This window comes from Canis lupus, chromosome X (assembly GCF_003254725.2).
Source record: "Canis lupus dingo isolate Sandy chromosome X, ASM325472v2, whole genome shotgun sequence".
Classification (NCBI taxonomy): domain Eukaryota; kingdom Metazoa; phylum Chordata; class Mammalia; order Carnivora; family Canidae; genus Canis; species Canis lupus.
In genome coordinates, this window is record NC_064281.1 from 38930384 (window position 1) to 38958349 (window position 27966).

At 36.1% G+C, this 27966-nt stretch overlaps 1 protein-coding gene and 1 long non-coding RNA gene across 11 annotated transcripts in view; one reads left to right on the forward strand and one right to left on the reverse strand.

Moving 5' to 3' along the window:
• Window positions 1-27966, forward strand: part of KDM6A (lysine demethylase 6A) — a 213453-nt gene that overhangs the window by 178912 nt on the left and 6575 nt on the right. For all 10 annotated transcript variants that reach the window (XR_007409282.1, XR_007409283.1, XM_025468784.3 and 7 more), the window contains 6 exons: window positions 1868-1932; window positions 2008-2082; window positions 2612-2760; window positions 9381-9495; window positions 12751-12938; window positions 13740-13881. Coding sequence is in view for 8 of the 10 variants with exons in the window: in XM_025468784.3 (XP_025324569.1) it covers window positions 1868-1932; window positions 2008-2082; window positions 2612-2760; window positions 9381-9495; window positions 12751-12938; window positions 13740-13881 (734 nt within the window). In the remaining 2 variants the exon portion in view is untranslated. The remainder of the gene's footprint in view (window positions 1-1867; window positions 1933-2007; window positions 2083-2611; window positions 2761-9380; window positions 9496-12750; window positions 12939-13739; window positions 13882-27966) is intronic.
• LOC112673156 (uncharacterized) lies at window positions 193-27912 on the reverse strand. The gene is made up of 3 exons (XR_003144693.3): window positions 27781-27912; window positions 20512-20594; window positions 193-338 (listed from the first exon to the last, which is right to left on the reverse strand). It is a non-coding gene; the product is annotated as an uncharacterized LOC112673156 (long non-coding RNA).

Below are 27966 nucleotides of genomic sequence, written 5' to 3' on the forward strand. Positions count from 1 at the left end.
ACTTTGTTGTGGGAAGTTGTCCAGTGTATTGTAGCATGTTTGGTAGCATCCCTGACTTCTTTCTACACCTAGAGCACACCCCTTACCTTCTACCCCAGTTGTAATAGTTAAAATGGTCTCCAGACATGCCAAATATCCCTTGGGAGGGTAAAATTGCCTCTGACTGAGAGCCACTGATAACAGAGAATAAAGTAAGTCTCAAAGTTGCTTTATGCTTGCAAAATTCCTAGTTTTGTGCTTTCCCATTTTTCTCCTCTACTAGGTTAGTATTATCTGGTAGATAACTCCTCCAGGAAGCATTAGTGTTGCTCTTACTGGCCTCAATCTGAAAGAGAAAACTGAAAGAGAGGCATAAATCATTTCAAAATATATGGAAAATTTAAAAACAAAATGGATAAAATAACCAGAGGATTATTATTAAAAGACTCAGGCATTTCAGCAGTGAATCATAACTAAAATCCTTTAGCATTATAATGAGAACTTTGTGAATTCTCCCACAAAGTGAACATAAAATATCCACCAAAAAATGGGTTTATTAAATGTATTATTCAAATACTTGTCTATATTACTAAGTTGTTTTGTACATATCCTACAGCTGAAACTTGATATGTGCCTGGAAGTCTTTAATTTGTAATTCATTAGATTTGCTTATCTGTTTAAAATTCTGCCCTGAGTTCACATTTTCAGTGAAGGCAACATTTGTAACTACGAATTGTAGATTTGTATTTCTTTCTTACTACCATTCCCTATATCCTACAAAGAAATTCCTCTAATCAGAATTGTCTTGCAGCTTTAATGAGTTGCAATGAATTCATTGTCCGAATAAATCTGTAGTTCAAACTTTTGAGATACTTCAACTGTGAGGTAGTATTATTTTCAGAGTAGGATAAATAATCAAGGTTCAGGGACCACCAAAGGAAAATTTGGAGGAGGAGTTTTATTTTTTTTAAGATTTTATTTATGAGAGAGAGAGAGAGGCAGAGACACAGGCAGAGGGAGAAGCAGGTTCCATGCAGGGAGCCTGATGTGAGACTCAATCCCGGATCCCGGGATCACACCCTGAGCCAAAGGCAGATGCTCAACTGCTGAGCCACCCAGGTGTCCCAGAAGGAGGAGTTTTAAAGCAAAGATCGTAAGGGGCAGAGTATTTATATGGTACAGGATACATAACCAAAGAAAAGATGCCATTATGTGTGCTGTGGAGGCACACAAATAGTAGGACAGTATAAGAGATACTGTGTCTGTGGCCCCCAAATTGTAAAATAATCATAATCTTTGCGTTGAAAAGCACCTATGTTTATGCAGCACTTATTTTCCTTACTTATATTCTAAGTGTATTACCATTCGTGTATAATTCATTGTGGAAGAAGAGATTTAACCCAGGGAAGACTTCTTCTCTTATGGACAATTGTCCATAATCAAGAATAGAGAACATCTTACCTTCTACCCTTATACATATATAGCTACATACACATGCACACGCCTCTACTAGTTTAGAAATTTTGTAATCAAGATGGATACTTCTTAGGCCTTTCAATTAAAAAAAAAATTCTCTCTTCTTAAAAATGGAGCAAGAATGAGAATCTATAAGTTTTTCCCTTAATAGAAGAATGTTACTAAGAAGGAAGATAACTTTGTGACTAAGGAGGTTGGATACCCTGCCAGTGAGTGGTGAGCATTGACTTTTCTTGGTTTTTTATTTAATGTGTGGTCTTTGAAGAAATTTTCATGTGAAAGAAGCCTATAGATACTTAGTTTCCAAGCATAGATAATACCAGCAATCTAGGTATGAACTTTGCAGTTGCATGATGGAAAGGATAGCTGGTTGTGGGATACTAAGCTAGAATGTGTTTGGCTTAATCTACAGGAAGAAAATGAGAAAAGAAGTCACCATAAAGACCATTCAGATAGTGAATCTACATCTTCAGATAAGTAAGTCATTTTTAATATCCACTTAGTATTTCTCTTTAAAAGGCATGTTTCTAATATTGTATCTCTTTTTTAAAGTTCTGGGAGGAGGAGGAAAGGACCCTTTAAAACCATAAAGTTTGGGACCAACATTGACCTGTCTGATGACAAAAAGTAAGTCTTTATAGTAGTATTTCTGTGAACTGATGCAAAGAGGTTTCCTCTACAAAGATGGAGAATTGTCTACAATTTCCTCCTCTCTTTCCTTCCCTGTCATTTTTCTAAGTTGATACACAAGTTTTAGATAAATTATTTTTGCTAGGTTTTACAATGAATTGATTTTCTTTAACTTAAAACTCTTGTACAGGTTTTCTTCACGACCCTGACTATAGGCTAAGTACACAATCATAAAGTTACATTTTATGATTAATGTATAATAATTTTATAAAACAGAATTATAAGTCCGGTTTTTCATTTACTCAGTATTTTTTGTTTTTAAACTCAATAATTTTTATGCTTTCCGTTAGGAAGTTTTCTTCGGAAAAATTGAAAAAATTAACTATTGCATTTTTTCCTGTGCAGAAGTATAATATTTATAGATTTCATTGTTTTTCTGATTGGGACACAAAGTTTTTGAAGAAATGGCTAACTTCTACAATTATTTGTGGCAAGATTTCACTCCTGATCTGTTATTTTATTGCAGATGGAAGTTGCAGCTACATGAGCTGACTAAACTTCCTGCTTTTGTGCGTGTCGTATCAGCAGGAAATCTTCTAAGCCACGTTGGTCATACCATACTGGGCATGAACACAGTTCAACTGTACATGAAAGTTCCAGGAAGCAGAACACCAGGTAACTTGTATGAACTAACGTTATCTTCTACAGTTGAAAAACAGAATTAATCAAAATGTGAAACATGCAAAAGAGGACCATATTCTTTTCATTTATAATGAATGAAACTGAAAGGATTACTCCTATTATAAGGTTTTTACTTGTATTATTAAGATTTTTCCTCTTTATATTCTCTTTTTTTAATAGAATAGTCCTGAAACAATAGCAATTTAATCTTGAAAGGGGTCATTGGAACACTCCTGGGAAAGTCCTTGTGGCTTACAAACTGTTGCTGATCCCATCTCCTGCAGAGTGATAGGATATAGTTTTCTTTAAACTTATTTTTCCCCCCGCCATAGTCTCACTAGGAATTATATTCTATGCCTTTTTTGCACACACGTGTATATAAGAACAGTTTCATAGAATAATATATTTCTTAGTTCCATTCTATTTCATTTAAATAAGGAAGTCAAAGTTGTAATCCTCTAATTGGGTTGCAATATACAGTTCACACAAAGCACTTGATGTGGAGACATTACTAGAGGCCTCCTGGTATCTGGACTTTCTACCAACTGTGTTTGTCACATTTGGCAAGTCACATTTCCTTCTCTGGGTCTTTTTCTTCATCTTTAAAATGAATTACATTGGTTTTAAACTTAAAATTCTGTCCAACACTAATATATACCACCTTCTTTGGGTTTCCTTGGATTGACATGAAATTCTGGAGTGATGTTCAAAATATTTAACGATAGGGCAGATACTGGTGATAACAAGTTCACTTATTTACCAATGCCTATAGGCTCCATATATATCATCATCAAATGTTTCTGTTTGCTACTTGAAGCAGCCATGGTTTGAAAACCAGATTGCTTTCTTCTTTGTCACCTGCTTATTGAATTATAACTACAAAGTTGTTTCAAAATAGGCTTCTGGGATCCCTGGGTGGCGCAGCGGTTTGGCGCCTGCCTTTGGCCCAGGGCACGATCCTGGAGACCCGGGATCGAATCCCACGTCGGGCTTCCGGTGCATGGAGCCTGCTTCTCCCTCTGCCTGTGTCTCTGCCTCTCTCTCTCTCTCTCTGTGACTATCATAAATAAATAAAAATTTAAAAAAAAAAATAGGCTTTTGCTTGCTTCTGGGTAATGTAGGCCAGTGGATTCCAAGTCCTGACTGCTCATTAGAATCTCTTAGAAATAAATAGTTGATTAATCTCTGGAGATTGGGATCTAGGCACAGTATTAAAAAACAAAAAAAAAGTTTCCCAGAGGATTCTATTGTACAGCCAGGATTAGAGCCATTAGGTTGTAGTAGTTTTTATCCTTGGGCCATTGGAAGCCCAATTCTGTGATATTTTATCCATAGTTGGGTAAAGTGGAAACCGTTCTGGAATAAAAGGCAGAAGAGCTATATGCTCCCCACTTTGCCATTTAGATACGGATGTAAATACTAGGCAAGTTTTTGAACTCTCTAGAGTTGTTTTGTTTTAAGATTTATTTATTTTAGAGAGAGCACCAGCAGGAGGGTCAGAGGGAGAGAGAGACAGAATCTCAAGCAGACTGCAAGGAGCATGGAGCCCAACATGAGGCTTGATCTCACAACCCTGAGATCAGGACCTGACCAAAACTAGGGATCGATGTTTAACCGACTGCACCACCCAGGCACCCCAAGAGTTTGTTTTTCTTATGTATGTAGTATTGGATTGGTTCTTTTAAGATTCATTTCAGGGATCCCTGGGTGGCGCAGCGGTTTGGCGCCTGCCTTTGGCCCAGGGCGCAATCCTGGAGGCCCGGGATCGAATCCCACATCAGGCTCCCGGTGCATGGAGCCTGCTTCTCCCTCTGCCTGTGTCTCTGCCTCCCTCTCTCTCTCTCTCTCTCTCTGTGACTATCATAAAAAAAAAAAAAAAAAAAAAAAAAAAAATTAAGATTCATTTCAGTTGAAAGCTTCTCCAGTTTGAATTATTTTATGTAAATAATATCCTCAACTCAAAGGAATACAGTTTTTCATTACAAATTGGGAAAAGCAAACTTGGTAGATTACCTCTTGTCACTTGTGTCTGAGCTATTTTAGGTTTTTTGTTGGTTTATATATAAGGCATTAGTTTTTCAGAAGTATCCTGTGGAACATTGAAGAAGTCTCTGAGGAATTCACTTTAGGGTAGTGCTGTCTAACAGAAATATAATGCAAGTCATATATATGATTTAAAATTGTATGGTAGTCATATCAGTGTAAAACAAAATAAGTGAAAATAATTTTAATCTGATATATCCAAATCTTATTTCAACATGTAATCAATGTTAAGGGATTTTTCAAGTTTTTTTTTTCATATTAACTCTTTGAAATCCAGTGTGTACTTTATAGTTTCTGCACATCTCAGTTCATTTAAACCCCATTTCAAGTGGTTAACGTATTAGACAACTTAGTCTTAGAAGAAATGGATAATATAATTAGTTCAGTTCAATTTTTTGAAAATTACTTTGAATACTTTTTTATGGGGCAAACACTTTGTTCCTGGAGTTACATAGGTAAATGTAAGTGTTACCTGTTTCGTGGACTTTATGATCAGTCATGTATGTTCTAAACTAGAGATGGTCTCAGCTTCTACCCCCAAAACGGTTTGAATTTTATGGTGAGATTTCAGCATCTCTAATGATAATTAGTGCTAAATTTTATTTTGGAATCCACACCATGGGCAATTCCAACCATCTACCCATGGTAAGAGATAGTTTGTAAGTCTTAAGAGTACCATATTCATATTGTATTATCATATGCAAAAAACACATGGTGTGGGGAGAGCAGCTATATTTTTCTTTATTGAGGTAAAAATCACACAACAAAACTAATCCTTTTAAAGTGTGCAGTTCAGTTTCTTTTTCTTTTTTTTTTTTTTTTTGCAGTTCAGTTTCATTTAGTGTATATTCACTGTGCTGTATAGCCATCACGTCGATGTAGTTCCAAGAGATTTTCATCTGTCCGAAAGGAAACCTTGTACTCATTAAGCATTAACTTTCCATTCCCCCTTCCTTCCACCCCTAGCAACCAGTAGTCTGCTTTCTGACTTTGTAGAATTCCCTGTTTTGGATGTTTCATATAAATGGAATCCTGTATTCTCTTTTCTGTCTGGCTTTTTTCACTTAGCATGTTTTTGAGGTTTATCTGTATCATATTAATGGTTCAGTCCTTTTTATGGCCAAATATTCCATTGTGTAGCTTTAGAACATTTTATCTGTTCATCAGTTGACGGACATTTGGGGTGATTCCACTTTTTAGCTGTTGTGAATAGTGTTTCTGTGAACATTCAGTTGCAAGTTATCTGTCTGAATCCCTCTTTCCAGTTCTTTTGGTTCTATACCTAGGATTCAAATTGCTGGGTCATATGGTGATTCTGTGTTTAATGTTTTGAGGAGCTGCCAAACTGTTTGCCACAGTAGCTGTACCATTTTACATTCATGCCAGCAATATGTGAAAGTTCCAATTTTTCCACATTCTCACCAACACTGATTAATTTCTGGTTCTTTCTTATTATGGTCAACCCAGTGGATGTGGAGTTGTTTTTCTTCGTGGTTTGGATTTTCATGTGGTTGCTGGCCATTTGTATTATCCACTTTGAAAAAATGTCCGTTCAAGTCCTTTGCCCATTTTTTAATTCAGTCTTTGTCCTTTTGCTATTGAGTAGTAAGAGTTATATTTTGCATTTTAACCCCTTATCAGATATATGATTTGCAGATATTCCTCCTGTCCTCTAAGTTGTTATTTCATTCTCTTGATAGTGTTCTTTGATGCACAAAAGTTTTTAATTTTGTTGAAGTTCAGTTTATCTTTTTTTTGTTTGGTGGCTTGTGCTTTCTGTCTCATTTTAAGAAACCACTGCTGAATCCAAGGTTGTAAAGTTTTACCCCTATTTTTCTTCTTAGAGTTTTATAGTTCTAGCTCTTGTATTTAGATGTTTGGTCCATATTGTTAATTTTTACATGTGGTTTTATATGAGCTTAGGGTCCACATTATGCTTTTACATATGACTGTCCAGTTGTCCCAACACTATTTGTTGGAAAGACTATTCTTTCCTCTATAGGAGTGTCTTGGCACCATTGTTGAAAATCAGTTAACCACAGATGTATGGATTCATTTCTGAAATCTTGATGCTCTTTCCTTGATTTACATCTGTATGCCGTTACCACACTGGTTTTGATTGCTGTAGCTTTGAGGTAAGTTTCAAAATTGGAAAGTATGAATCTTCCAACTTATGTTTAAACCTTACTCTAGTTCTTTCCTCTTCATCATAGGGCTGTGAATTACAGTCAACTGTTTTCAATTCAGCCTGAAAATTCAGCCTCTAACATTTTCTTATATGGCAGATTGGCTAGTGACAAACTCCTTCAGCTTTTATTTATCAGAGAATGTCTTTAATTTCTTCTTTATTTTTGAAGAATAGTTTTGCTAGGTATGGAATTCTCAATTTTTTTTCTTTGAGTTTTTCCTACTTTGGAGTTTCTAGCTTCTTCAATGTATAGATAAATATCTTCTGTCAAATTTGGGAAGTTTTTGAACATAATTTCTTCATATATTCTTCCTGTCCCTTCTCCTTTTCTTCTGGGACTCCCACAATGCATATGTTAGTGCATTTGATGGTCCCTTAGGCTCTGTTGACTTTTCTTCATTCTATTTTCTTTCTTCTCAGAATGGTTAGTTTCATTTGACCTATCTACAAGTTTGTGGATTCTTGATTTACCCTGCTCAAATCTGCTGTTTGAAACCCACTAGTGAATTTTTAATTTCAGTTACACTTTTCAGCTTCAAAATTTTATTTATTATAATTCTGTCACTTTATTATTGATCTCTGTTGAGACATCATTCTCCTTGTTCCCTGTGGTTCTTATTTATGATTTCTTTTAGGTCTTAAAGTATATTTAAGACAGTTGATTTAAAGTGTTTGGGTATTAAGTCCAATGGCTGTGCTTTTGGAGGAATAGTTTTTTAAAATTATTTCTTCCTTTTTTTCCTGTGACTGAGCTGTACATTCTTGTTTATTTGCAAGCCTTATAATTTTTTGTAACAACAGACCGAGAGTTACCCTCCCTAAAAAAAGACTATTTTCTGTCAGACGTGTCCCTGAAGCCTCTATTCCTTCAGCCTAGTACAGTGCTAATATTTTGATATTTTGAATGTTATCATGTGGCAGTTATAAATATCAGATTCTCCCTCTCCAGGGTTTGTTCTTGCTTGTTGCAGGCTACAGTTGTCTGTTTAGTGATTTTGTCCACAGTATTTTCACAAAGACTATATCCTTTTGCATGTGTGGATACTGAAATCTCTGTTCTATTATCTCAGCAGTTAGCCAGTGACTTGACAGAGATTTCCTTCAATGCTTTGTGCCAAAAAAAGAAAAGAATAGAAAAAATGAACAGAAAGAAAAGAAAAAATAATTCTCCAGGCCTTTGCAGATGGCCTCTGTTTTGAGTCACTCCTACACTGAGGCATGCTGCTTGCAATTGTACTTTTAGCCTTTACCACCTTGCTTGCACTGAGCCTAAAGATTAGCAAGAAGTTAAAATTTTTCTGAGCATTTGCCCTGCTCTGGGTATGCATGTGGCTTTCTAAATTCTCTAGTATTCACGGAAACTTTTCAAAGTCCTTATTCTCTCCCCAAATCTCACTCCCCAGCTCTTCTTTCCAGGCCTTTGGTGTGTCTGTTGTTTGCCCCAACTCTTTGTTTTTGCCGCTGGGAGCATCAGCTTCTTCATTGGTCTTTCAGTGTTTGGGGGAAACCTTCTTCACTGAACCACTTGCCCTAAATAGAGTGAAGCTTTTGGAGAAACTCCAGTCAGGTCGAAACAAAAACATAATTCTTTGGGAAAAAGACCCACTCTGCTCCCTCCGGAACCAGGGACACTCACACTAGGAACACAAGACTACCATATTGTCCACTGCCACACTAGTGATGTGGTTGGGGATAAGGTAAGTTAAAGTGATGTGAAAGTCTCCTACTATGTTCTAAGTTCATTCTGGTCAAGCATTCACTTGCTATAAACCTTTGACTATTGCCCAGAGTTTTGGTAAGGTTGCCTCTGGCAGTTTTTACTAGGTTTATTTATTTTTTTTTAGTGTTTCCGAAGAGTTCTCCAGAGTTCCCTGCTCCATCATTTTTGTTGACAATACTACCACAGCTACATTTGAAAACCAGACTTCTTGCCTCTTTACTGATGTCCCAATACAGTGCATGAGAAATGGGATTAGTTCACAAAGAAGTGGTAATGATATCAATAATAGCTAATACTTATTATTTACCATGGATTTGGGAGTATTCAAAGCAGTCATTATTTCATGGATCTTCACACAACCCACTGATTTATGGGAGTTGTTATTATCTAATCTTCTATATAAGGAGACTGAGGTAGAAAGGTTTAGCAGCTTGCCCAGGTTCACATAAGCTTAGAAGCCTGGCTCTGGAACGTCATCTTTTACTCATGGTGTAGACTACCTGCTGCAGTAAGTTAGGAGCTGACCAAACTCTGCTCTAGAACTAGACACAGAACTAATGACAAACGGCTGAATACCACCAGAACATCCTGTGTTGAACATTTCCGAACATTTTCTATAGAACTTACAGTATGCTGATTACTATTTTTCTTTTCTCATTTCAGGTCATCAAGAAAATAACAACTTCTGTTCGGTTAATATAAATATTGGTCCAGGTGACTGTGAATGGTTTGTTGTCCCTGAAGGTTACTGGGGTGTTCTGAATGACTTCTGTGAAAAGTAGGTTTCCAAACTAAATTTTCTTTAAATGTAATTATTCAAAAACAATCCTTGTAAAGGACAGTTTACCATAAGCTGGATATCCTAATGTATATTACCAGTTTTTATATTACCACTTACCATTCAGCAAAAAATTCATTTAAATTGATTTGATTCCAAACCTATTCCTTTGCATTGCTGAGAATACTTGAGAAAGATGCCTCAAAACCACTCCATGCAGTACTAACAGTCTTGAATTTAGAAAATAGGAAGGTTGAGTTGTTTATTAGGTTAATTGAACAATTGATGCATAAATACTTGCTCATGTGGGAGATCTATATTTCATGAAAAATGATTTTACTATAAATGGTTTTTAAAAGTGGATGGTTATAGAAGGAATTCTATAATTGAGCAGCTTCATAGGTTAATAACTCAAGTTTGAACATACTGCTTTTTGCTCTATCACCATGATATAAATTCTTTTTAAAACTACATTGGCAACTATTCCTATAAAAGAATTCTACAAAATCTAGGCAACTGCTTCAGATTTTGTTTTCTATAATTGAGGGAACTCACCTAGTAGAAGTATTCCTTTCCTTAATGTCCTAGACATAGCCTTTTTCTTTACCTTGTATTAAAGGGTACCTCAGAATTATTTTCATTGGTTTAAATTTTTTTTTTTAATTTATTTATGATAGTCATAGAGAGAGAGAGGCAGAGACACAGGCAGAGGGAGAAGCAGGCTCCATGCACTGGGAGCCCGACATGGGATTCGATCCCGGGTCTCCAGGATCGCGCCCTGGGCCAAAGGCAGGCGCCAAACCGCTGCGCCACCCAGGGATCCCTTTTCATTGGTTTAAACTTAATTATTTGTCTAAATGGAAACTTTCTCTGCTTTTTTTTTTTTTTGAAAGCACTCCATTATGTAATAAGCACCTGATATTTTTAGCTAGTAATAACATTGGAAAATTATGGTTAAAAACATAAATTATACATGTATTTGGTGTTATTCTCCCCACCCCAAGAAGGTAAAGGGGGAACCACCAGAAACATTTATATTATGAGAGGCCCTGAAAACAGATTATACACATATTCCACTTACTTAGAATTTTTTCAATCTTGGCTGTAAATGTCCTGGTTTGGTAACAAGTGTAAATATAGTTACCAAAAAACCCCCACATTAATCCAAAATTTCCTTATATACAAACAAAAAATAATTACCTTTTATTGTTTTTACTATTTAACACACAGATTTCTTTTCATTATAAGAAAGCCAAAGATATGAAATTATAAAGTTTCAAATGCTCTGATGGAATAACCTGATCTACCTTAATCTGTTCTTACTTTCATGGATCAGCAGTCTGGTAGTAGCAGAGAAAGAGCAGTGTCATGTAGGCAATCTCCACTGTGCTACAGAAAGATTTTTATGTCTTGTACTTTGAGATAGTAGTATATTATTACAGCTATAGTACACTGATCCTTGTTCATTATTTCTGAGTAGAGATTGGCTATCTTTGGGATTTAGTTTTTTTTTTCCTGTCTAAATGGGGAAGTAGCCTGGGAACAAAGATAATTAGAAGAGGCAGATGATGTCTAAAAAGTATGAATTTAGGGATAATAAAAATACCAAAGTTAGTATGAAAGGTTAGGTAAATTTAAGCTACAGAAAAGCACTTGCTACTTCAGCATTTCAATGTAATTTTGTTTCACATAAGGAATGTTGCTTTTGATACTGACTGATACTGATCGTGTCTGTAGTTTTTGTTAGGACTTTAAACAATATCTGTCTTGAAATAACCATTCACTTGAATATATGATAAAAAGAATGGGTAACTTTTTTGAGTTAACTTTTTTTTTAATTTAGTTGATTATTTGGTGGTCTTGCTTACTTGATTGCTTGCTTTTGGAGAGAAAGTTTTCTCCAATTTTATGATGGCAATACATGGGTGAAGTAGGGATAGGGTTTGTGTTTGTAACCGTATTTTGCTTCATAGGGAAGTTTTTCTGGACTGTATCTACTGAGCCTTATCACAGAAAATAAGCTCATACCCTTACCAAGGCTAGAAGACTGCCAGGTTACCATTGGCAGTCTTCTAGCCTTGCAGTTTTTTAGGGAAAAAAGTTGAGCCAGAGATTCCATCTATATCAGAGGTTGATGAAATTTTTCCATAAAGGGCCAGATAATAAATATCTTAGGCTTTGCAGGTTGTATAGTCTCTTTCACATCTGTGTCACTGAAGTACATAAGCAATCATATATAATAATATATAAATGAATGGGCAGGCTATGTTCTAATAAAATCTTTATTTACAAAAATAGGCAGGCTAGATTTGGCCCATGGGCCATAGATTGCCAGCCCTTGATCTAGATAAAAAAATTAAATTTAAACTGATGAGAGTAATTTCAGGGTACACTTTATTGTATCCTTTGGCACAGGACAGAAATAAAGACTATTTCTTAGATCTTAAGGAGAGGAACATTTCCATTCTGCAAGTTCTTCCTTCACCAAAATGTAGCTAACTGAATTTTATGAACATCTCTTATAGGAAAAGTTGCTGTGGAGTTTAAGAAGTATTTTATATTGTATCATGATGAAGTAGAGTAAGAAGCCAGATTTTAAAGTAAAAGCTTACTAATAAGATCTATAGAATGTTTCCAAAGTACATGGGTGATGGTGGCAGTGATGATGGTTATTTGCACATGTGTATGATTGTTTTTTATGAAGCTGTTTTCAGCTGCATAGTTTTAACTAGTCATCAGAACTCTCGAGACTGACATCCTGTACCCGTTTCCTGCTTAGAATTCAAAACAGCAGCAGAGACCATTCTGTTTTCCACTTTGCCTCAGAAACCAAAGTTCCTAACACTTCATAGCTGCCATAGTGTGGACTTAGGTGACTTGATGTCAACTCCACCTTCCATTTACCTGTTAGAGATTTCTTGGTACTCAAGGAAGAAGGGCTTAAAGAGCCTTTAGTGAAATGAAATTAAAAGTTAATGCATATAAGTGTTATTTAAAAGGAGCTTTGGATTTCATTTGGACTTTGAAAAATCAATTGAAGGTAGTAATACTGATCGATCTTTGAATAAGTTATTCAGTACTTAACTATAATTAATTTCACTCACTTTACATATAGTAGTTTTTATTGCACAAGAAAGTAAGTTTGGATGCAGTGTGAATGAGCATGTTCTAATAAGTTTTGACCTTGTTTTCCATTCTTATTATAAAGCCTTATTAAAGTATATGATCCATTTGCATTATTTTTTCTTATTTCAGAAATAATTTGAATTTCCTAATGGGTTCTTGGTGGCCCAACCTTGAAGATCTTTATGAAGCAAATGTTCCAGTGTATAGGTTTATTCAGCGACCTGGAGATTTGGTCTGGATAAATGCAGGCACTGTTCATTGGGTTCAGGCTATTGGCTGGTGCAACAACATTGCTTGGAATGTTGGTCCACTTACAGGTATTTTAAAGAATATGCTAAAAAAAAAAGTTCAATTTATAAAGGATTGTCACTGATAGTTTTTTTTTTTTTTTCTTGGAATGTAACTCAATAGAAACTGGAAGAAGAGTTGTGTCTCCTTGAATAAAATTTTAATTTGTGGTACAAGAAATTAAATTGAGGTTAATAGGTAGAAATCCAAGACCATGGATCTCAGCAAATAACAAATTTATATCTTTATATACAAGGAATATATACTTTTAATAATTCTTAGAGTGCTTGGTTTTGTTTTATAAAGGAAACCCTTTATGGGAGAAGGCAAAGTAGTGTGGTTATTCATTCTTTCAAATTTTTCTTTTATCTGGTATGTCGTATGAATAGCCCTATTATGTCAAAATCTGTTTGAATTATGCCTGCCTTCAGGCAGTTGATAATTCAGATTAAGAATATGGCCTTTGGAGCCAGAAAGACCTGGATTAGGACCAGGACCTGGCTCTTGCAACTTTGGGCAAGTTATATAACCTCTCTGGGCCTCAATTTCTTCATCTGTATAATGGGAATAATAAAATTAATAAGGTAATAATAAAAATTAAATGAGATAATATATAAAAATAGCTCAGCACAATGCCTGGCATATAGTTCTAGTAAGCACTCTTTATGTGTTCACTACTATTATTATTGCCATAGTTATCAAACAAAAATTATTTTTGTAATGTTTTGAAGTTTTCAGAATTGATATTGATATCATCTGAGAAGGTGATAATGGTAACTTCATATCTTTTGGTACTTTGGGTTGCTTTATAACTGTTTTTTTTTTCCTAGCCTGCCAGTATAAATTGGCAGTGGAACGGTACGAATGGAACAAATTGCAAAGTGTGAAGTCAATAGTACCCATGGTTCATCTTTCCTGGAATATGGCACGAAATATCAAGGTCTCAGATCCAAAGCTTTTTGAAATGATTAAGTAAGTGCTTTCTAAAACTGCTGTAGTCCCTCTTTTTTTTTGGGGAGTGTTAATTATTTAGTACTTCCCCCTCACCAATAGAATTATGCTGACATCACAACAAAATGGTCCAGAAGTCTAATAAAATGTAATTCGAGAATCCACACGTTAAAAGTATTTTTCCCTTCCAAATAATCTGTACATTATGAAACAAACAGGAATGAAGACACACATGATTCTAAACCAGTAGAATCACAGACCTGTGCTTCCCCACTACCCTCTGAGCCACCTGATTCCTAGGCAGATTTGAGTTTAAATATTGAAAGACTGCCCTTAGTATCAGGGGGAGAGAATGGCAACACAAAATAATTGCTGGTACAGATAAATTCGCATTTAATATAGGGACTTAACTAACAGGGCAATTTTTTAATTGTTTTAATGAAATCGTCCATCTTAGCTATTTTAAACATCTAATACAAGTTATTTGAATATATATATATATTTGAATATATATATCCCAGTAAGCGTCCATCTTAGCTATTTTAAACATCTAATACAAGTTATTTGAATATATATATTTGAATATATATATCCCAGTAAGCGTCTCATTTATTGTCAGCTTTTATCTTAGCTATTTTTTAAATATATTTAGAAGTAATATTTTCTAACAGTAGTATATAGCAGTGTTTCCCTAAACTATCTTCTACCACTGCTGCACCTACCCTGAAAAGATGGAGGATTCTGGTCAAAGAAATACAGAAAATGATGGATTAGATAAAGTTTTATAAGTCCTTTATTTTGTTAGTTTTTGTGAAATGTTGTAGAGACTATATAAGTATTGGTTTGTTTTATGAGTGGTGAAGGAGGAGGGTTATATAATGTATTTCCCAAACTTATTTGTTTGACCAGTATCTTTTAAAGAATTGATCTCCTTAAAAACTCAGTTTGGAATACACTGCTTTATATTTACTGATAAAATAAGTTTTCATCTTTCTTTTTTTTTTTTTTTTTTTAAGTTTTCATCTTTCTTAAAGTAGTACTTATACTAAGTATTTCTCCTGCAGCTATATTTGGTCAGCATATGTTGTTTTCAAAATACTGTCTTTTGAAAGTAGTCCTATCTTAATAAAATGATTTCAGACCTAAGTCCAAAACTTCAAACAGAAATTCTGTGGCCAAGATAACACACCTGGACAATCTAACGATATTGTCTTTTGTCAGTTGCAGTATTTTATCTGGTGTGTGGGCAAAAGTAGCAGGGGAGACGAGAGGTAACAAAACCCAAATCAGAGCAAATGTAGAAATCCTTTTTTTAAAAAAAATTTAAATTCAGTTAATTAACATATAGTATATTACTGGTTTCAGTGGTAGTGGTCAGTGATTCATCAGTCTTATTTAATACCCTGTGCTCATTACATCACATGATGTACAAATCCTTTTAAAAAGTTGGAACTTGGGTACCATATTCTATAAATGTAATTAGTAGTGGGGTGTGAAAGGTTCTCTTTCCATTTATCTTATTATATCTGACAGTGGTACCTTGCTCTGAAGAGCAAGTTCAGGGTTACTTTTGAGGAAAAAAATTATTTAAAGTCACTGAAGGTTTAGTAAGTTTGAGATAGGCATAAACTAGAGGTTAATTCAGATCACCTGAAGGTACAGGGGTGGTACAGCATAGACACCACTTCTGTAATAGTTATATAGATTGAAGGTGACTCATTACATTTTAGATTGACTAGAATTTTATAATTCGAAGGGATTTTTAAGGTCATTTAGTCAAAACTTCTAAGTGTAGTAATCCATTCTAGCCTCCATAATTTGTGGCCATCCAGCAACTTGTTGAATGTTCTCATTACCTAACTATAATTCTTGAAAGCTCTTTATAAATTGGCCTAAAATCTACCTGTCATTTGGTCCTAATTCTCTAAATATGTTTGGGATTTATGTAGAATATATCCCATTCAACAAGTGTTTGAGAACCAACTCTGCAGTGTTTATTAAAAGCCCTCCTCTCAGGGGACTTAAGTTCTAGTGGAACAATTCAGAGAGGACCACCAGATGGATGAATAAATGACTAACAAGTGGTATGAGTAAGATAAAGTGAATAATATTTGGGTGGTGGGGGTGGGAGTGCTGCTTTTTCTACAGTAGTCAAGACAAGTGTCTGAGAAAATGAGTTTTGTGCTTAGACCTGAATACTGAGATGGTGTCAACCAAGGACCTAGGAGTAGAACATTTCAGGCCTGAATGGCTTTGGCATGTTTGTAGGACAGAAAAGCCAGTATATAGCAGAATGAAAGAAAGAAAGGGGGGTTGCAGTAAGCTCCACAAAGTAATAAGCAAGAACCAGATTGGGCATCGACTTTTAGGACATGGTAAGCAGTTTATATGTTAGTTCTGGGTGTTATAGGTTACCATTAGAGGATTGTAAGCAGAAGACAGATGGGTTCTGATTTAAACTTTAAGAAAATGAATCTGGTTACTTTGTAGAGAATGGATTCCAAGGGGCAAGGTTGGAAAGGGGGGGGTGGGTGGACAGTTAGAAGGCAATTGCAACGGGACAGACCAACCTAGACAGATACTGACCCATGGGTGCAGAGAGAGGGATCAAACTAGGGTCTGTGTGGAGCTAAAGATCCCAGAACTTGCTCATACTTTGCAGGGTGGATGGTCGGGGGGGGGGGAGTGGTAAGAAGGAAAAAGGAAACAAGGGAAGATCATTGTCCTATTCTGTTCTTCTTCCTACCTGGTCTTCATTAATTTAAACACCTCTCACCTCTATCATCTTTTCCATCCTTCCACCCCTATCATCCTTGTCATCCTTCTAAATTCCTTCCAGTTTATCATTATCCCTCTTAACATTTGAACTGTTGAGCATTAACACTCATATTCATCTGTTTTTATAAAGTTGTTTTGTTGAAATGGGATGCACACAATTTGGATGTTTTTCAACTTAAAATCACCCATGATACTGATTTGTTCCTCATACCTACCTTATTTGTTTAACCGAAATGGACTTACGTACTCATTTTACTCCCATTTTTACTCTGTGCTAAAAAATGTTCAGTCACTTGAATCTTTATTGTGTTCCTCATTATATTAAGAATTCTGCTCCCAGCTTGAGTTGTCATGAGATGTGATAACAAGGTACTTTTTCATCACACTGATTGAATATGTTCACTATAAATTCACACCCCTAAGCCTTGCTTTGTAAACTTTCCTCTTAAAACATAGTCATTCATCTATTACTAAAAAATGTACTTTTCACCAGCCAACGTTGTTCCCTTTTTTTCATTTGTACTTTCTTTAATTTAATGAATATTTGCTGACTGTATACAATGCTCTGGGCTAGGCACTGAGAAGGTATGTGTGTCTTCATCTGTCTGTATCTGATATAGGTCTTGTCTCGAAGTAAAAGTGCATATAAATAGATAGATTGAAAGATTAGAAGAAATACGTTGACAGATCTCCACTGGATTCTTTCCAGCTCCATAGAATCAGAAAAGTCTGTGTATTCTGGGAAGCAGGTAATTTGTGTGAAAGGTAAAGCTGTGGAGGCAGGGAGAGGACAGAGGACAGAGGAATAACACCTAAGGCCAGTTTAAGACCAAACTCTTGTGCCATCAGGAAGATGCTTCAGTTCATCCACAAAGTAATGTGTACCATGTCTCTTTCAGCCCAGCACCGTCACATTTTCCTCCAGGGGAATAAATCCCTTTCCTTCACTTGAGCATCAGGCAGAATAGTTGGCTTATATAGAGAGGCCCTGTTGTACTAACGATTACAATTATACTCGGCATGTTAAGCCTCTCACTCTGTGAGAGGCTCAGGGGATCTCCTACTGCCTAGAGGACCAGTAAATGTATACTCACTCCAGATCATCTTTTCTTTTCCCTGCTCTCATTCTGTCCCCAGCACCTACCTCTTTACTCCTCTCTCCTGACTTCTTCCCTACTGGGTATTTGCATGATCTTAAAGACATATATGATACAACTGTGCTATGTGCTGGTAAATTCTGGCTTGAGGACAATGTGTGTGATGAGTAGTAGAATAAGATACATTTGTGAAAATTCTTAGTGGCAATTCATGCATTGTGTGCCAAACCTAAGTCTATTCTGTTAGAGAACTTTTGATGGGTTTTTAACTAGTATGATCTAATTTGGGTTTCATAAAGTTCTTTCTAGCAGTTAAATAAACAGAATAAGCTTTTGGATGATAAGAGAAAGGAATGAATCAAAGATAGTTTGGGTTTTCAAGTCTGAGTTCTAGATGGTTTTATTAATGCTAGTTAATAAATTGAGTTTGTGGGGTGGTGCATGGGTGGATCAGTTGGTTAAGTATCTGACTCTTGATTTCAGCTCAGGTCATGATCTTGGATTCCTGAGATCGAGCCTCATATTGGGCTCCGAGCTCAGTGGGGAGCCTGCTTAAGATTCTCTCTCTTCCTCTCCATCTGTACCACCACCGCTACTCATGAGCTCTCTATATGTAAATAAAAATAATAATTTGAGTTTGGTACTTAGCTGAGCACTAAGAAAAGTGCTTCCCAGATTTATCTGAGTCTACGTCTCAGCATCCAAAGATCACCGTTGGTTAGAGCCAAGATTAAATGCCCATAGCTGTCTTGTACAAAAGCTACTTGCATATATCTGTGGCACAGAACTTCATTTTGGGGAGGTGGCAAGTTTGAGAAACTGATAAAATAGTTGGATAGAGCTATTTAGCAGAAGCTGTAGGAAATACAGAACTCTAGAGAACAAAGTTAGAGCTGACAGACTAGGGGGTCTTTTATCTAGCGGTTTGTGATTGCCTTGAGAGAAAGAAGAGGGGAGGAGTTAGGGACAGAACTTAGAGGAATATGTCTATTTAAAAAAAGCAAATAGTGAACCAAATAAAGGTCAGAAGACAGCATGAAGAATATATTGTTGCAGTAATAGAGAGAGGGGGATCTTTTTCTACAAGCTCAATTGTGCTGTAAAATTATACCCACATCATTGCTTTGTTCCTCAAACCTAGTATTCTGCCAACAAAGGAAATGGTATTGGTTTGTTCTGGCTTGTGAGCTATGCTAATTCTTAAGTAACGGTTCTCTCTTGACATTTCTTTCCTTGGCCTTGAGTCTTTTTCTTCATCTCCTGTCCCTTCCACCATACATAGCAATTTGGCTTTCTACCTTGAATATGCCCGTTACTTCTCTTGCTGAGGTTACTGGTGACCAACTAAGCTAAACATACAAAGGCACAAATGCAAACTTTCTTTAAAATCCTCCATTTGGGGTGGCTCAACCTGGCTCAGTCAGTAGAGCACATGACTCTTAATCTCAGGGTTGTGAGTTCGAGCCCCACTTCGGGCATAGAGATGACCTAAAATCCTCCATTTGTACCTCAAATCTGACTCCCACTTACCTTGTCAGCCATTTCTCCCACTGCTGCCTCTAGATGTGTGCTTGAACTTTCCATTTATCTTTGCTACTCTTTTTTTGTATTTTAAAACATCTTTAAGGGCAGCCCCGGTGGCACAGCGGTTCGGCACCGCCTTCAGCCCAGGGCGTGATCCTGGAGACCCGGGATCAAGTCCCACGTCGGGCTCCCTGCATGGAGCATGGAGCCTGCTTCTCCCTCTGCCTGTGTCTCTGCCTCTCTCTCTCTCTCTGTCTCTCAAGAATAAATAAATAAAATCTTAAAAAAAAAATCTTTAATATGAACTACAATTTTTACACCTCCCCCTTTTTTCTCCTTGTTTGAATTATCTTTCAGTAAGGGATTAATTCAGTATACATTGGACATGTGAATTGTAGACTATTTTAAAAGAAAAAAAATTACCAGCTCTGTGTAAGAAGTGGAATTAAGAAGATAAACAAAGATAGTCCTCTTCCTTAACTTCCTCCCTGAATTATTGTTTGTAATTCTAAATACATGAATCAACAATGCATAATTTTTGGATCTTTGTAGTTAAAGTGTTAATCAAAAACAATGTAAACGAAATTTACCTTGTGCCTTTATATCCCCTCACTTATTCACTCACCCAGTTCTTTTCATGCTTTCATATTTGTTTGATATTTATTGTGAATGGAGTTGTGCTGTGTTACTGTGCTGAGAAAAGGGGATTTAATCACTTCTTAAGCTGCTTATAATAAATGGGGAAATAGTCAATGCACTAAAATATGTGATCTTTGCTCATGAAGACAGGTTTAAAAAAATGGGAGAGCACAGAGGAAGGCACTTCTCAGATGGGAAAACATTAAAGAAGGGCCTCACGGAAGTAGTAGTACTGTAGCTCCATCGTCCTTTATCCTAAACACCTTAGGCCAAATGTGATTTGATATTCAGAATTCTTTGGGTTTAGAAAGGTAATACAATGCATATATGATATATTTTGTCTTCTAGTAGGGTCTGTGGCAATATTCTGGAATCAAACATATTAATATTTCTCTGCAAAAACAGTCACCCTGATGAGATAAGCAAAAACTATAAAAAGCCCCAGGTCAAGTTTCAACACCAAGGCAATTGGTGCAGAATTTGTGAAAAATTTGTGGGAGTGCAGTAAGTAATAGACTGTGTACTTTTTTTGGCACCGAGTGACTTAATAATGGGAGAATGGTCTTCTATTGTAACCTATTAATTCCTCATTATCATTTAGAGAATGAATTACCTGTAGTTATTTCAACAAGTCAGCATTACTCTTGTTTTTATTTTCTTTGCACTTTCCAAATTCATGTTGGGTCTTTCAGAGTCCTGCAATACCATAAAGTACTTTATCTGAGTAAGTCATATCATAATCTCTTTAAATTTCTACATCCTAGTTGTTTTACTAAAATACAGTAATCTTCATAGTCTGCTTCACGTTTTTCCAAATACCTCTTGCATTGGCATGAGTCAAAAGAATATTCATTATCTTGATTACTTCTTTCATTGTATGATGCATTCAATTGACTTGAAAAGTTAACAGCCTAACTCCTTAGAAAAATTTTAATGGAAGCTTAGTGAAAAACTCTCTTTTATTTCCCTTAAGTGCTTAAATGAACATAAACTTTTCCCCGCATACCCCATATATTAAAGCGAACTTAGTTTCTCCTTTATACGAAACTTTTTAAGTTTTTTTTTCAGGTTTAAGCCCTACTTGTTCATATTAGCTGAAGAGTATGGATTTAAACTTCTATTGCTAAAAATTTCAGGTAGACTTCACACTGGCAGCAATTGCCAGTGGGAAGCCTTTAGAATTTTAAATCTTTTAGGGGCCCCTGGGTGGCTCAGTTGGTTAAGTGTTCAACTCTTGATTCCAGCGCAGGTGATGATCTCTGGGTTGTGAGATCGAGCCCTGTGTCCAACTCTGCTGGACGTGGAGCCTGCTTAAGATTTTCTCTCTCCCCCTCTGCTCTCTCCTTCCACACGCTCTCTCTTTCTCTCTAAAAAAGAGAATTTTATATCTTTTTAATAATCAAATTTGCATATTAGCTCACTTGGCAGCAAGATGAAGCAATAAATGGAGGACATATCTGGTAGAATAAATGAGAAAGTAGTTGCTGCAATTCAGACAAGAGGAGGAGGGACAAAGGTTAGAGGGTAAAATAGACTATACTTGGTGATCGTTGGGTGGTGGAGGTGAGAGGGAAATCTGTACTGCCGAGGCTTTGCCTTGGGTAGGTAGTGGGACATTTGTGCTTGTTAATGAAAACTAGGGGTCAAGGAAGAAAAAAGGAAATGAGTTAGGTGTGGGAAGTGATTCCTAGCTTGGTTGACTCTAGACATGCAGAACTTTAATTCCTCCTGTGATGTTTTAGTGGGGATCTCTGTTAGTAGTCAGATGACTATATGGCTCTATTGCTTAGAAAAGGAGTCTGGTATACACATTTGTTACAGCTTTCAGCTGACTAACAGGTAGCCCTCCTAAGGTGTTAGCTGTTAAGTTTTCTGAACCATTAGCTTTTTTTTTTTAAGATTTTATTTATTTATTCATGTGAGACACACAGAGAGGCAGAGACATAGGCAGGGGGACAAGCAGGCTCTTTGCTGGGAGCCTGATGCAGGACTCTATCCCAGGGTCCCAGGGTCGCCACCTGAGCCAAAGGCAGATGCTCAATCACTGAGCCACCCAAGTGCTCCCACCATTAGCTATTTTTAAAATAGAACTGTGCCCACACAAAGAAATGAAATGAGAAAGACTTTAAATGTAAGGCTATTATTGATCTTTTCCTTTAACTCGTTGAACTGTTGACAGTTTTTCTGATACTACCTTACTCTCTTTTAAAATATATCAAATTTGCATGTAATGCATTGCTGCATGCTCCACTCCCAAACTTGTTTATACTTTTTCCTCCAACTTTTTATTTTGTAATTTTAAAAATCTACCAAAAAGGTTTAGTACTGTGAATGCCTGTATAATCTCATCTAGAGTCAACAGATAAGTTTTTGCCACATTCACTTAGCAGTCTCCACATATGCATATGCACAGTTTTTTGACTGAGTCATATGCAAAAGTAATTTGCAAACATTATGACATGACCCAAGTGCTTCAACCTGCATCTAAGAATAAGGATATTCTTATGTAACCAAAGTACTATTTAACATATGTAAGAATTAGCTAATATACAATCTACATTTGAAATTCCCCAACTGCACCGAAATGTATTTTTATAGCTCTTACCTCTCCCTGCCCTACCAGCTCCTATGCTGACATTGTATTCAGTATGTAGTCATTGTGTCTTTAGTCTCTGAAATTTTTTTACATGATTTCCTTCCTTCCTTCCTTCCTTCCTTCCTTCCTTCCTTCCTTCCTTCCTTCCTTCCTTCCTTCCTTTCTCTCTCTCTCTCTCTCTCTCTCTCTCTCTCTTTCTTTTTTTTTTTTTGAAGAGGGGCAGACCTTTGTGTTACACAAGAGTTCTACATTCTGGATTTGTTTTCTCAGAATTTCATTTGGGTTGTACATTTTTGAGAACTATTGAACATACTTAGTTTTAGTAAACCCCTATCCTATTCCAGTTTAAATTATGTCATAGGTAAGTCTTAAGTGAATGAAGATACTTTAAAACCTAAAATTGAGGGTGGGGAGATTATTGCTGCTGATTATCCATCTTCATCATAGTATACAGTTTTTACTCTTGGTTTTAATTTAAACTAGTCGATTGAGAGCTAAGAGAAACCTCATTGTTTGAAAATTCATGATTCCCATTTTCAAATATTTGAGGTACATTTCTTTGGCCTACATTTGGAGTAGTGGAGTGCTAAGGCTCTTCTTAGCTTCACTTTCATAAGACTCATATTTTCATTATGTTTTAGCATTGAAGTATTCCTTTTAATAGGACCCTTGAAAAGGAATCAAATAATAGTGTAGCAAGTGAGCTCTGGAGACTGTTGATTCTGATTAGATTTCCCTGTAGATAATAGGCTTTCATAATACATAGATTCCTTTAGATGCAGTTGAATGGTTTAATCTCAATAGCAGATAAGGCCAAGTCCAACAAATATGATATAAACTGTTGCAATCATGTTGGGCTATTAGCAAGTTAATGTAATGATAGTATGTTTTTAATACGTCGGAAACTCTGGTTTCTTCACCACCTATTTTGTTAGTTCCGCTTTAATCGCTGTGAGGGTAAGTAGTTCAGTACATTTTCACATGTCAAAAACAGAATGCCAAAGATCCTATTTTCCTCTGAAAAGTTCAATCTTAGGAAATCTCCGATTTAGGAGGAGCATATCAGGTAGTATGCTAAGGAACAGAAGGTTAATTTTCAGAATATACATTCTCTTATTAACCTCCCTGCAATCTGCTAGGTAATTATATGTTCTAAAAATACTAATACCTTATAAGCCAGTACTTGAAAATATATTTTCTAAAATTTCTGTAGTATCAAGTCCATTGAAAACCACTTCCCACAAACTTAATAAGTTCCTGTCAAATCATTTTGTCATACTTATGACCACTTACAATGCACTGTTTTTAGAGATATTTTTAAATGTACCATTTTATATGCACAATATTAATGCTTTATGTACTTTTCTTTGTGCCTTTTGTGTATAGGTAATCATTATATGTTCATTATTTGCCTTTCCTTTGTAATTTTCCTAAGTCTTAGGTTCTATACTATTTATTATCTCTGTGAAATACAGAGAGGGCAGCACTATGTGTAGTTGTTTGGAGTCCAGTCTGCCTTCAAATTTCAGCTGCTCCATTTATTGGTAGGAGGGGGACCGTAGGCAAACTATCAAACTTATTGGTCTTTGTTTTCTTTTCTGAAAAAGGGGAATAATAATTGTATCTTTCTAATATAACTTTTGTTAAGTATTATATGGGTCCTAGCATAGGGTAAGCACTCAGTAAATGGTGGCTGTAGTTATAATTATTAATACTAATATCAGTTATAGTCATCTCAGTCACCTTCTGTTTTTCAAGTATAATACTCATGGACATAGTGCAGTGGTTCTCAATGGTGGGTAGTTTTGCCTCCTCCTGGCACCTTCCTCAGAGGACATAGGGCAGCATCAATATTTGAATGGGAGGGGTGCTATGGATATCTTGTGGGAAGAAGCTAGGGATACTGCTAAGCATCCTGTAATGCACAGGACAGCCTCTCTCAACAGACAATTATCCAGCCCAAAATAACAATAATTCCTTGATTGAGAAATCCTGACCTAATGGAATCTAGACTAAGCACCTTTTAAATAATCTGTCTTATGTTCTTTTTGGTGTAATTGTTGCACTTTTAGTTGGCACTCATTGCACAACTCTTTTCAAATTAAAAAACTTCAGTTTAGGGGCTCCTGAGTGGCTCAGTCAGTTAAGCCATCTGCCTTCGGCTCAGGTCGTGATCTCAGGGTCCTGGGATTGAGCCCCATGTTGGCTCCCTGCCTGGTGGGGAGCCTATTTCTCCCTCTCCCTCTGCCTGCCACTTCCCCCTGCTTGTGCACATGTTCTCTCTCTCTCTCTCTCTCTCAAATAAATAAATAAAATAAAACCTTTTTTAAAAAATTTAAAAACTTCAGTTTAGTAATCATGTAATTACTCTAACACAGTTTAAGAATTTAACATGTTGAATTTTAAATATTGATCACTAACTTCCAGGCACTAATCTAAGCACTTTAATATACCACATGTAATTCTCATAATAGCAGTATTAGTTGCATCTTTTTGCAGTGAGGAAACAGGCACAGAGAATATGAAGTATGTGTGGAGCTGGGATTTGAACCTAAGCAATCTAGCTCTATAATCTGCTCTTATCTATCTGTCTCCCTTGCAGTTTTCTTTCTGTGGTCTCTTAAGACTTTTATCATAAAAATGTGATTCATGAAGTTGGTATCTTACTGATTGATGTCCATTGAAGAATAATGCTACAAATTATTTTAGACATTGTTTATAATTTCATTATAAAAGAGGAAGAGGTTTGCACTGGTTCTTCTTTCTCTGATCATAAAAATCACCTGAGACTAAGATTTCTAGTCTAACAAGTAAATTCAGAGCTCTATGGGAAGAACCCTGAGAATCTCTTTCACAGTGGCCTATATGAATCCTCTGATCAAGCAAGTCCCTGACATCCTAGACTAGATTAGATTTCTTAAAGCTAATAAAATTTTTCTTTTCCTTTTTTTGGGTCCATATTTTAGATTACTACCCTATCTACATAATATAAACTTTATCACAAGCACAGAGAGAGGTTTTGAATATATGTTAAAGTATTAACTCCCTTTTCTCTTTGATTCCCATTTTTATATGAATAAGTGAGGTATGCGCCAGCTCTTTGGTAATATCCAGTTGGCCTAATAATTGAATAAGAGGGTATAGCCACAAAGACCAGTCCATAGTTAGTGTAGATCCTAATACTCTTGTCCTGGGACTGCATCTTCTAAAACATCACTGGGTTAAATATATAGTGTTTTGTGAGAACACTGAATAAAAAAAAAAATCTAAAAATTCTAAAACTCTGCATCTTCATGGTTAACATTTGCTTTCATGCTTGATTTTTCCATCCAAGAGTTTAAAATTTTTGAGATACTCATTTTTATCATTGACTGAGACCTTGATTTTCAGCCATGTGTTTGGTTTAAATGAAATAAAATGTCTTACTGACATTCAGACACTCACTGTTGTCATAGGGGAATGAAACCCTTGAGTGACAGGTGGCAAGTGTGTTTCAAGGGCTCACACATTGGCTCACTTTTCCTGTATGGCTCTTTCAGTAAGAGAGATTGGTCAGGGCAGGACACCTCTTGGTGTACTGTAGTTTGTAGACCATCTACTTCTTAGTGGCTAAGACTGTTACCATAAAGACTTATATCAAGTTAACCCATGTTTCATCTGCCTCCACACTGGTATTTGGGAACTAACTTTGGAAACTTAGTCAAGCTGCCCCTGGGGATGTCTGAGTAGTCCCTGGTGTTGTCTTAAATTTGACATAATGTACTATCACTGTGGCTTTATTCTTTTATTCTCCTGCCCCAGGAACCCCATCCCAAAATTAAAATCTGGTAGCAACAGTTGTTTGTTCCCTAAGTGATCCCCATACTAGCTTTGTTTTTGGCATTCCCTCTGCTTGAAAAATGCCTTCCTCTCTCCTCCCCTTCTTGCTCACATCTAAATTGACAACTTCTTTATGAAAACTTCTGTGATTTCCCATCTCTCCTCAACTGAAGATGAGCCTCTCCTTCCTTTTAGCATTCATGGCATACTTTATCTTTTGCCCATTGTATTGATTTGTATTATTGTACATGATCATTTTTCCATCTGTTGTCTCCAGTTTTCTTATTCTGATATTTCAAGTATATTTGCACTTCTATGCCCTGTGTAAAGCTGTTCACTAAAATTCCATCCCTCTTGTGGTTCCATGTTTGCAGATGGGTCTTTGGGTGGATTAGATTCTACTGTGTAACTTCAAATACAGCATGTCCTTAGTCAGCCTCTCCCTTGTGGTTGTCTTCAAGCCAAAGCTGTCTTTAATACCCCCTGCCTTTTGGTGTCGTTTTTCATCCAAACAACTAAACACAGGGCCTTTAAACCAGACTTATCCTTAAAAGTCACAGAATTCTCTGCTTGTCTAGCTCCTGAAATAATTTCTGACCTTGTTCCTAAAATGTATTTATTAAAAATAGCATCTTCTGTCTTCTACATTTTTATATTTTTTGCTAGTGATTTATTGTTTTGTTTTTAACAAGTTGCATTCTTAATTGCTATAAGGTAAATTTATTAAAACTCAGCTAAGCTAAAATGAAGAGGAAATGACTCCTATTTTTTAGCTCTTTGGTATACTCAAATGTTGTCTACGCATAAAATCAAGGCCTGAGATTAACCAAAGCAGAACCAGATGACTGTTAAGTCTTGAATAGTATATCTGTATCTTCCCTAGTCATCCTTTCCCCAGATGTTTTTATTTTCTATTTATTTTTCCCTGCCCTTTGGTTGAATCACACCCTTTCTGTAGGATCTGCTCATTGCTATAGACTCCAAAAGAGCCTGTGTCTCTCTCAATTCTCCTTCTGTTCCAACTGCTACCTTTTGAAAAAGAGAAAACAAAAATTTTTACTGTTAAAGAAAAATCCCCTTTGGATTTTTCCAAAGGGGAAACCACAATTTGGTTATTCGTTGTCAGATCACATTAGTTGAGCTGACGGTTTTTAAGATTTAAGATTCCAGTATCTCACAAAATAAAAATTCTGGAGCTGATTCCAGAAGCAGCATACTCAAGGCTTAGTATTTACTCTTAATATAACCCTAGCTCTAACCCTTTATTTTTTTGTAGGAAAACATATATACTAATTGCCTTTTTCTGCATAAAACTACCAAACAAGCCATAAGTTATTAACTACAATCTAACTGCCAAAGTAATTAGTAGCATTGGACATAAAAGTTCATTCGCTGAGTAGAGTGGAGTAAGGCTCACAGAACCGAGGCTCTGTGTTTGAAACCCAAAAACAAATGGTGCTGACTAACCTTCAAGAATCTCCTCTTCAAAAGAGATGAGGGAGAGCAGGCAGGTAAAAGATAGGAAGACCAGAAAGAAGAAAGTATAGTGTGAGATAGTGAGAGGGGAGGCTTAAAATTTTGTTTTCACAAACCCCTAGCCCAGCCACTTAAAAATTAGCTTTATGACATCAGACAAATTTAGCTTCCCTGAAC